This window comes from Biomphalaria glabrata, chromosome 17, assembly GCF_947242115.1.
Source record: "Biomphalaria glabrata chromosome 17, xgBioGlab47.1, whole genome shotgun sequence".
Lineage (NCBI taxonomy): Eukaryota > Metazoa > Mollusca > Gastropoda > Planorbidae > Biomphalaria > Biomphalaria glabrata.
In genome coordinates this window covers 26,166,611-26,177,952 of record NC_074727.1, presented here as the reverse complement: position 1 = coordinate 26,177,952, position 11,342 = coordinate 26,166,611, and the positions used below count along the sequence as shown (strand labels likewise).

Genomic DNA, 11,342 nt, shown 5'->3' with positions numbered 1-11,342 from the left:
GATGGTCCCATAACATTAGTTTTCTTTGTGCTAATGGTTAGGCCATACTCTTTGCAAGCCTTAGAGAAGCAGGACATTAGTGACTGAAGCTTCTCTTGTGAGTGTGCCACTACCGCTGCGTCGTCCGCGAAGAGCATATCTCTTATGAGGGTTGTTCTGGTTTTAGTTTTGGCCCTCAGTCTAGCAATATTTAGAAGTTTGACATCGAATCTGGAATGAAGATATATGCCTTCGGTGAATTTGTCAAAAGCGTGGTGTATTAGCATTGAAAAGAGTATTCCAATGAGGGTTGGGGTCAGTATCACTCGAGCAAAGACTTTGCCTACAATGCTTAGGAGAGAGATTCCCCTGTAGTTGTTGCAGTCGCTTCTGTCACCTTTTGTTCTTGTACAGGGTGATGATCTTTGCATCCCGCAGATCCTGTGGCACAGCACCTTCTTGCCAACATTTGCAGAGCAGTTCATGTAGAGGTTGGCTTAGTGTAGTTTTGCATTGTTTCAGAAGATCTGGGGGATATACCGTCGCATCCAGGCGCTTTGTCGGCAGCCATGCTGTCTATGGCTTTATTGAGTTCTAATGGCCCCCATGGCCAAGCTAATAGATTTGAGTGTATAGGCTTTATTTATATATATATATTGAAGAGGTGGTTTATAGCTTCAAACTCCGCTGGAGGTGGTTTTAAAAACGATCGATTAAATAATTTAGATGAAGCCCAGAAAATTTGTCAGCTTTGATTTATATTATCAACTAGCATAAAACACCGTTACGCAAGTTGATTTGTTTCCAGGTATATATTATTTATTTTGACCAGTGACCCCTCCCTTTCTTTTTTACTTTCAATAAAACGGATGAACTCCCCCTCCTTTTTTTAATGCCACATAGTATTATGGCGAGAACTTTTTTTTGTGTTCAATTTCAATGAAACGGACCGCATTTTGACATAGGCCCTACTTTAGGAAGGTAAATTCTAGTATATGTTACGTTGAATCGGAAGCGCCCAACACCTCCCCCACATCTACTTTTGGCTTGTGAATCCTCTTCTTCTCCCCCCATTTATGGTTAGGTTTATTTGGCACACGGTTTGGTATGCGCTCTAGACTGTCCCAGGTTAGAACGCTGCCCGCCGTAAAGCTCCGTTGTCTTTCGGGAGGTTAGGGCTGGAATAAAATAATCTTAAATTCCAAAACATACAAAACAATTTAAGGCCATATCGTACCTTTAAGGACTATCTGTCCCTCTACCAAGCAAACCTAAATTGGATGTTACATCAAGTAGTCACTAACCTAGTCTGGATTGAATGTGATGATCCCACTCCTCTCTCATACACCCTATACTTTGATTAATCACTATCACATATCTCTATTTTCTGAATTATAAACAGTGAAAATAGCATTCTCCTAATCTGATAATCACATCATTGTGACATCTTGCTTGTATCGTAAAGTTAAGTGACAAAAGTTTCAAAGCGACGTACGACCATCTTGCCATCACAGTGTAATGTGACACTTTCAGCCTTCGTTTTGTTTTGTTGAGTGTCAAATAAAATATATTTTAAAAACTAAGACAAAACGTTTCAATACATGTAAACAATCGTCCAAGTCACCCTTAGCAACATTTTCTTTTACTTTTATCGAAATATAAAAAAAGGAATATAAACATTACAGAAAGTAGAAATAAATGGTAGACCGAAACAATACAAACTTGTTTAAGAAAAAGATAGAGCCTGAGAAATAAAAATATATAGAATGAAAATTAGATTTCTGTAATATTATTAAGGAGCACTTTCTCCGATCTAAACCCAAATATACGGATGATAAGTCTAGTTACGGTGAAATCGCATCTATCGGCATACTGTATAATTTGAACTCTTCTTTTCCTGAATTTTGTTTCTTTTTGAGCTTATTGAACCATGGAACTATACTAATGGAACACCAGCTTCGAGATTTTATGATCAGAGTGCCGTCGCGCATCTTTTTTCGCGCACCATACCAATTTGAAAAATCGATGAGGATGCCAAAGAAGAAATTTACTCCGAGAGCCACTTGGATTGACCTTCATTGAGAGTAAAACTTCCCCACACTATATTTTATTAGATCTGTAAAAACCTTATCCATTTTCTGACTATCTGATAAAATAGATACAATTTCCCTGAATAATGGATCGTCACAAAAGATTTTTTTTTAAGGCCACTTCATTAAAATAGGTGTTTCCAGTACTTCCTCATTTGGGTATTTTACACAAAATCTGGATTTTTTTAATGTACATCTGTCCCGCGCAACCAAACCATCCACTTTTCCCGGTCACCAATGTTCTTAACAAGATATCAAGAGAGAGAGGCTGGTCCATTATTTGCGTAGTCCAGCCAGCTTTTTTTTTTTGACAACCTTTTTTCGTTCTCTCTCATGAAGGATATGTTTTGAAAATTAGTCTTACAAAATACAATTCCAAACCAACTCATGCAGTTATCGTCTTTTCACAGTATTGAGGAGTCATACTTTTTTTCTAGCCAGAGTGTTAATTGGCAAAAGTGAAAAATTCATTTTCTTTAATTTTTTAAAGTAAATATTCATAACTATATCTTTTATATAATAATATATTTTTAAAATAATAATCTTTTATAATTATATAGACATACTTTAATAGATCTAATAAATGATTAACTCGGACCTACCAATATGGGTATATAAATACTTAAATCTGGGTATTTAAAATTTCGAATGCGAATTTAAAAAAAAACGGACTTATATTGATCTAGATCTCTTGTATAATATCTAGAATAATATAGATCTACAACACCTAGGCCTAGACTAAAGTTAAAGACAAAGGTCTAGATTTATTTAACGTTTTAAAAAAAAATCAATAGATCTAATATAGACAGTCATGAGATCCACTCTATTTTATCTAGATCTAGACCATACATGAGATCAATAATTGTCAATATTAATATGAATATTTATAGATCTAGTCATAGTCAAATCCAGTGACTCTAGTCCAGAATCTAGATTGAAGATTCTAGATCTAGATCTATCGATCATCTATGATCTAGTCTGTCTATAGCTATACTTACTATTATAGGCCTACACTTTTACAGTATATGAGTATACTCATACGAGTCATACTGGCTATACTATAGTATAGACACTATAGTTAGTTACTTAGTATAGTTAATACTTTTTAATAGTAGATCTATAATCTATCAATTCTATCTAAATTATTCTAAATCTAGACTTCACTTTCACATCACATTTATACTTAAAGTGACGATACTACTTATAGATCTACCAGTTGATAAACATCATCATCATAGATAATAATCTACATCTATAATCATAGTGCCCTTTATTTAGTCAATATAGTCAAGTCAAGATAGTGGAATGTAAACTCGAAGGTTTAATACAATACGGTATGAGTCTATGAGTTAGTATAAGATCTAATTATTTTGTTACTTTGTATGTGACAGTATGTCAATGTCTCAATTAAAATAATTAATATCACCAGCCATATCATTTTAAATATTTAAAAAGTAGACATAGATTTTTATTATATTATAAATAGATAGATTAGATCTACATATAATTTTACAAACTTTAGAAATGATTGATTTTATTTTTTATTGATAAGCCTTCTAGACTAGATCTAGCATCTCTAGCTAGACTCTAACATGTAGATTGTAGATCTTTGAATTGGATCGATATTCACCTTCCTAAATTGTCTCTAAAGTCTATAGCTGATTTGAGAGGCCCAACGAGGCAAGACGAGTCTATTAGTACTCTGTCTCTTGATCTATCTAGTAGGCCTACTAAGCTAGTGCATTAGCCATAGTGTAGTCAAATCTTGACAACTAGTCTTCTAGATCTGAGCTTCTAGAATAATTAGATCTAGATCCAGTTTAGATTTAGAGTATAAAAGTTTTTACTACCTAAAATACTAAATCTACTGATCTAAATTCTAGATATATAGATCCAGTTCAGATTAGGATATAAAAATATTCCACTAGCTAAAATTCTAAATCTACTGATCTATACTTAATATGTTAGATATTATATGACATCTATCTACAAAAATTATTATTAAGATATAATTATAGATTCTAGACTAGTTATATATGTACATAAAATATATAAATAAAAGATAAAATTTATGCAGGCCTAGGTCCCATAAATTTATAATTGATCCAGATCTATCAGTAAAAGTTACCTTCGATTGGCAGTTTTACCCAATCTAATCTATACAAGACAATTTATAATCTATGCCTTGCCTACACCCCATATATATTAGTTTCCATTCCATGCCATACCCAGACCCATGAGTTCATGAAATAATAAATGATGTGGTGTCAAGTTGGATCTATCCCCTGAAATTCAGTACTTTAATATAAAACTCACATATCTAGTTAATTATTTGCTGACACTCTGATAAACTTGGACTTGTGTGATACATATATGTTTCTTATCAGATTTAATTAATGAAGTTTTGGTGCATTTTAACCAGTAATAAGGCTACAAAAGTAGCATCAGGTGTATTCTAACCATTGGTATTTTTCCTGGCAACATTTCTATTCTAGTCTGTGATAAATTATAAATAAAAAAAAATGTTTGTAATGTTTCAGTTATTAACAAGTAGAACCATGGCAACCAGTTCTGATGATGTACCAGAATGGCTCAAGGATCATACTTATACTATTTCTACTCTCTGGGCATCCATTCAATATTTAATGTAAGTACTACTATACAATTTTTATTTTAGTTATCTAATAGATGTTTTATGAATTGTGTGATTTTCATGGTCATCCAAATATCTGGGATGGAATTTAACATTTTTCTCTAAGTTTTTTTATTTTTTATTTATAACACTCTTAAGCACATTCATCTTTCATGAATGCCTAATATACCTTGGCTGTTGTGCAGGCCATTCCTTTACAATAAACTGTTAGATGAAATTAGGCAAAATTGTCTGATAATTTGTATGTTTGATACAACGTTTTCAATTTAATATTATTATTTTTTTATTGTAATGTTTTCAAAAGAAATTAACCAATATGCCTAATTGTATAATTACAGTTATGTTTGGAAATGCAAGAAAAAGGCATGCATTCCTGAAAAGTCACTGATTGGTTGCACCTCTTAAAGGTAAGGTACTGCAATTTTTCCCATGTACTTTTCTCATAAGCTGAAGTACTTGTATTTTTGAAAAACTAGTTTTCCATGAAAATGTAAATCATAATATATGTTATAGTTGCTTTTAGATTAGTTCAATGTGCATCAAATTAACTGAACATCTGCCTTCACCTATAGTAATAATTCATAACTATTAAAGTCAGGGCCATGTCTACACATTAACGCAGTAGCTCCTTTTAGGTACAGACTATTTTTAGAATGGCAAAATTATATAACTATAATTAATAACATATATACTTTTAGCATGGTCAACACATATGTCACACATATTTTTTAATTTTTTAAAAAATCCTTTTATTTATTTTTATAACTAGATAACTTTCTGTTATGAGAAAAGATGAGATTCTTGGACTCCTGCATAGCACCACCAGAAAGGAAAATCCCATCATGTTGCAAAATAAAAGTCTTGGACCAATTTTAATTTAAGATATATATATATTATACTGTAAGCTGTATACATATTTATGTATATCCTGTCATTCAGCCAACAGGTTTGGATTTAGTATTTCTTTAAATCTGTTTGATATTGTACTTGAAAACTATTAATCTGAGCCCCATTAAAACAAGAGGGAGTGCAGTGGATGAGTGGTAAGGGAAATTTTACTTTTTTAAAATTAAAATAAGAATCTAACAAAAGTAAACATATAAAATATGGTGCATTCTCCTTAAAACTAAAACCTGGTGCAAAGGTTTAAAATGTTGGCAAAAAAAAAAGCAACATCAATTAAATATTCTTAATTCCCTTTGCAAAACTTACTGAGAAGAACATGCATGTTGTTCCCTCATAAGTTTCTTGACAGAGGAAATCTTGTTTATATTAGATTTGAAGTAAGCAAATTAAGAAAAAAATTATAATCATTATTTCAAATGGTTGTATCTAAACCTTATGAATTATTTTTCAGTTATAAGTATATTGAAATGATTGGATAATCATGAAATTGTTAAATAATTGCTGCTATCATTCCATTGACTAAAGAACCATAATATTTTTTTAAAATTAATTTCAAAATTAATTAATTAATTAATTTTCAAGCAGAGTTCACATAGTGAAATTTTTCTTTTTTTGACTAATGCTTCAATTTTATTGTATCATTAGTTTTTTATTTTTATTACCCAGAATATTTAAAAAATGAGTACACTATTTTCATGTAATAATGTAACTTGGTATTCACACATCAAAATACGCTATAATCTTTAGGCCATATAGATTTGTATAAATATAAATTAACTTGCTTAAATACATTGACAATGTATATTGTTTGGATAAGAATAAAGTTTTTCTGTAGACAATTATTGTTCAAGATTTGTTGATGCTCCTGCTTAATAAATTATATACACAGGTCATTAGTTTTAACACACTACTGACACAAGAAAAACTGGTCGCCCCCACTTCCATTACATAGATGTAATAAAACGTGACCTCAAATCAGTGAACATCAATTGGGAAGACATAGCTTTAGACCGCAACAGATGGAGAGACAGTGACCAAGAAAGCTATGGACAGTGAAAGTACATAGGTCTCAGCTCAGGAAGAAAAACATACAATCCGAAAAACGGCCAGCTCCTCTACCACCGAAGCAAAAACCACCTTAACCTGTGCTATCTGTGGATGGGAGTGTCTCTCCGAAATAGGGCTCCACAGCCACATGAGGAAGTGTGCTCTGAGATGAAACCTTAGTCTTTCTATTTCTACGACTGAAGGAGGCCAATGATGATGATACAGGTCATTAGTTTTAACACGTCTGATAATAAATGACAGTACAAGTTATTGAATGAAAATTTGTCATTATTTCAGGTGCTTTAGGCCTACATCAATGTGAGGTACCAGTACTTTGATTGTGTCATATAACAATTTAAAGCAACATTTTGAAATGAATAGTGTGTAGAATTGACAGTAAATACATTTAAGTGATGGGCTGTGATCTGCATGAATTGAATTTGTGTTTTTGATCTTTACTTCAAGTAAATGTTAATGAACAATTAATTTTTAATGAATAAATAATTTAAAAATAAATACAAAGAAACCATAAACATCTACTTTATTTTAATAATTTTTTTTTCATCAGAACAGAATTTCCAACTTTGCATTCTTAAAATAAAATATAATTTAGAGTACAGTCAGAACACAAAATCATAGTTTTGAAATTAAGTAAATTAAGCTAAGCTGTGATCTCTTATAAACATTTGTATATAGACTACACACAATTTAATTATTATTTTTCATCAAATTGCAGGAACTAGTACATGTACTTATGCATATTTGACAATAAAAAACCTTAGTCAATGAAATAGTAATACTAGTAAATGAGATAAAAGTAAACTAAATATCATCAATGCTATTGAAGCCACACTTGTTTCTTTTTATCTTGTTTGGTGGACTGCAATTAAAGTTGCTATTAATTTTACTGATTGTCTTAGCTGAAATGCCAGTGTCGTCTCTTTGAATCCTAAGCTTATTTTCTTGGTTACTGGAAGTCCAGATGTTTGGAGTTTCATTTTAAACACCTATATATTCCGAAATGGCCTTCCGATAGGTAAAACCTATTTGCCTAACATGTCATATGCACATAAAGAGGTACCACAGAAATGCTTTAAAGACAAGCTTAGGCGCCAACTTGCTTTAACTGACATAGAATAAGAGAGCACCTGGTTGCATACAGCTTCAGAGCGAGACAGCTGGAGGTCACTTACAAAGGTGTGGTATACACCAATGAAAATTAATTGCCGAGGGTAGACGGCAAAAAGAAAAAAAACAACTGATTCTACCACAGGTGGACAATGGTTATGCCTGTGCTCAGTGTGGCATAATATGTAGGTCACAGCTGGGGCTGAGTAGCCACTGGAAACATAGCATTCCTCATAAGTCTTCGGAATCAAAGACAAGCCTATCATTTTTGTAGAATAGTTTGTAGCTTCTGTAAATGCATGAAATGCCGTCACAAATGACACAAGTCCTCTGTGAGTTTGATGGATTATAAACATCTTACTTCTTTGCCTTATATTAAATGGTCCTTCTGTCTGTTCCACTATTATAGGTTTATCTAAATATCATTGATATATCGTAACATGTCATCAAAATAAAAACTAGAATCTCTGCAACTGGTTTACAAGTCAGAAGTCATCAATAACACTTGCCATTTAAAAAAAAAACAACAATTTAGATTACTGATTAGTCAAATTAGTGACTGATTATTTGATTTATTTTAGGCCTATAATTTTTTTTATGTGAATATATAATGATCCTTTACACTTTGTGACTTTACTAGTAGATCTATACTTTGGAGTAGACTTGTTTGTTGAGCTAAAGTCGGAAGTACACATTGAATTTTACTGTGATCTAGTAATCATCTAGTCAAATGTAGTGATCTACTAGTACTAGATCTAACTCCTATCTGTCATATCGTGATCAGTAGGTGGCTGAAGTTTTATAAATCTATTCCATGACAAAACCCTGGCTAGATTTAGATCTAGTGGTCTAGACATCTAGATCTAACTAGAATTAAACTAGAAAACTGAATTAGAGAAGTAGCTTTCTGGATCTAGAACTAGAATCTATATATTACTAATATTAGATCTAGTTGCGTCAAACGCTTAATTTTTGGTTGTTGTTTTTAATAAATGCACATAAAATACATTTTATTTTGGCAATAAAAATACCCAGTTGGTAGTCAAGTAATTCTAATAATTAATTAATGAATGACTCTATCAGTATTTGTTTTAGATCTATCAGATTCATATGACTTATTATTTATACTTATTTTATATCATTCGTCCAAGAAAATCTAGCTCTAGATCTATTTCATTTAGATTAGGCTATAGTTGTTTTGTTGTTGTTTTTTTTTTGTCATTTTATTTAGGCTACAATATTATCAAGATTAACTTTTTCTTTGTTTCCCACGAGACGTGTATGCCTATAGCCTAGTCCTTTCGATAATAAAAAAAAAACGATTAGAAATGCGTAGCTTGGAGTGTCAAAACTGTATTAGGCCTCCTATTTTTATTTCGTGCAATTTAGTATATCGTAACAAATACGCATTTGGCGGAACGGTAGACATGTCTTCATCCAGATTTAGTGTAAATAAACCAAACACAGAAACACTGAAAGATTGTATTTTCGGAATTTAGATTCTATTTTTTGGAAAATAAGTGGCATTTTATAGGGTGATCGAAAAAAAACACTTTAGTGACGATCTCTTATTCAGGGAAATTGTATCTATTTTATCAGATAGTCAGAAAATGGATAAAGTTTTTACAGATCTAATAAAATATAGTGTGGGGAAGTTTTACTCTCAATGAAGGTCAATCCAAGTGGCTCTCGGAGTAAATTTCTTCTTTGGCATCCTCATCGATTTTTCAAAAAGGTATGGTGCGCGAAAAAGATGCGCGACGGCACTTCGACTCTCTTTGTCTTTGTAAAAAACTCGAAGCTGGTGTTCCATTAGTATAGTTCCATGATTGAACAAAATAATTATTTCGCAGTTTACGTCATATAATTCAAATAAAACATCGAATCTTTTGCGCTGTACGTGTACGCCTTTTGAAATTTCAACAACTTTTATCCTTCCTACAGTGTGGTAGTGTTAAACTATATTGTCAATAAGTGCTTAACGAAGGAGATTACATCACGTAGTCACTAACCTAGTCTGGATTGGATGTGATGATCTCACTCCTTTCTCATCCCGTCAAATACACCCTGTACTTTGTTTAATCACTATCACATACTATACATATCGCTATTTTCTGAATTATATTCAGTATAGCATCGCGAAGTTTATCAAGTTGAAGTCCTCTGCGGAGAAAATACATATTTTAATCATAAACTACCCTCACATTTGAGAACTTCATTAACAAGGAAAGTAACTTGCTAAGATATTTTTATTATTCTTCCTTGATGAAGTGTAATTCAAACTCTTCTATTTCATTTCCCTGCCACTTTAAATTAAGTGTATTCTACTGAAGTTCAATTTAAATTCCAAATATAGAAATAAAAAAAGAATTTTATAGAACAAGCCTGGCTCTTCAAATCAGAAACATTTACATGTGTTGGTATATTGTATCAGAAATATGTTCATATATTTTTAAATATTTTTTTTCATGCAACATAAAGTACCATTACACACCTTCTCTTACATTCATATTCAATTGCATTTTATTTGTTACAAAAAATTACTTCAGTACTCAGATACAAAAAAGAATTTAGTACTAAAGCAGACTAACTAAAATGTATATTTACTGCTAAACTTAACATCTTTTCAACAAGGCTGTTCTAGCAGTTACAAGCAGTTTAAAAGCATCCTCACTCCCCGGTGCAATACTTTTATCTGGATGAAGAAGTACAGCTAGTTTTCTGTAAGCTTTATTTACATCATCTCTGGCAAAAGAAAACATAGTTACATAATTTTCATGTTGTTATTCTTTTTGTGATATGTTTGATTGCAAGCATTTCTTTGGTGACAGATTTAAAGAAAGTGAAGTACATGCAGGCCTACGATGTACTTACTATATGACATCCTGGATGACCCGACAAAATAGCACGAAATTTCCCGATAAAATAGCGCGGACTAACATATCATGTCTATAAAAGTACCAGATTTTAGTAAGTGAAGGTCCTGGGTAGCATGGAGGCCTCTATCTTCTTCAATGTTAATAGATCTAAAAGTATGCCATATTTGCAGAGGAAGAGATTCCTTTAAAATTTTATCTCGTTCTCCTTTCCTTTTCACTAACGTTTAAAATCCATAACTTGCTAAAAAATATGTTTTTTGGACTTTGGTGATCCCGATGAAGGAGTACTGGACTAGGATATGTCGATCTGTGTGTTACACATGTTTGTTATAGTCTAATCAGAAATCTTAATTATCTAGGACATCTCTCGTTAATGAAACCAGGGTGTCTTTTGTCGCAACATTGGAAAACCTAGGTGTGTCTGGATTAGTTAAGATGTCGATCATTTATCTCGTCAAATGTTGGTTCCACCTGCCGATGTAAATACTGCCTTCGAAGAACCTAAATGAAGCTCGGCCAGATGTTGTAGGGAATTTGTATGACTATTGGGAGGACAACTAAATTGGTCGCCGGAGACGAAATCGAAGAGTGACTCCAAGATTCCGAAAGCATTATGCAATGTTAGAGATCAAGTACTTCACAATATGCCACGAAAAAAAA

General features: G+C 32.2%; 1 protein-coding gene and 1 long non-coding RNA gene across 5 annotated transcripts in view; one reads left to right on the top strand and one right to left on the bottom strand.

Annotated features, from left to right (window-relative positions):
• The first annotated feature begins 3,026 nt into the window (after positions 1 to 3,026).
• On the top strand, positions 3,027 to 6,154 carry LOC129923642 (uncharacterized). The gene is made up of 4 exons (XR_008775622.1): positions 3,027 to 3,403; positions 4,610 to 4,716; positions 5,061 to 5,129; positions 5,492 to 6,154. It is a non-coding gene; the product is annotated as an uncharacterized LOC129923642 (long non-coding RNA).
• Positions 6,155 to 9,040: 2,886 nt separating this feature from the next.
• LOC106072895 (dnaJ homolog subfamily C member 27-like) overlaps positions 9,041 to 11,342 on the bottom strand; it is a 149,346-nt gene continuing 147,044 nt past the window's right edge. For all 4 annotated transcript variants that reach the window (XM_056015585.1, XM_056015583.1, XM_056015584.1 and 1 more), the window contains exon 8: positions 9,041 to 10,548. In XM_056015585.1, the coding sequence (XP_055871560.1) occupies positions 10,419 to 10,548 (130 nt within the window). In that variant the 3' untranslated portion in view covers positions 9,041 to 10,418. The remainder of the gene's footprint in view (positions 10,549 to 11,342) is intronic.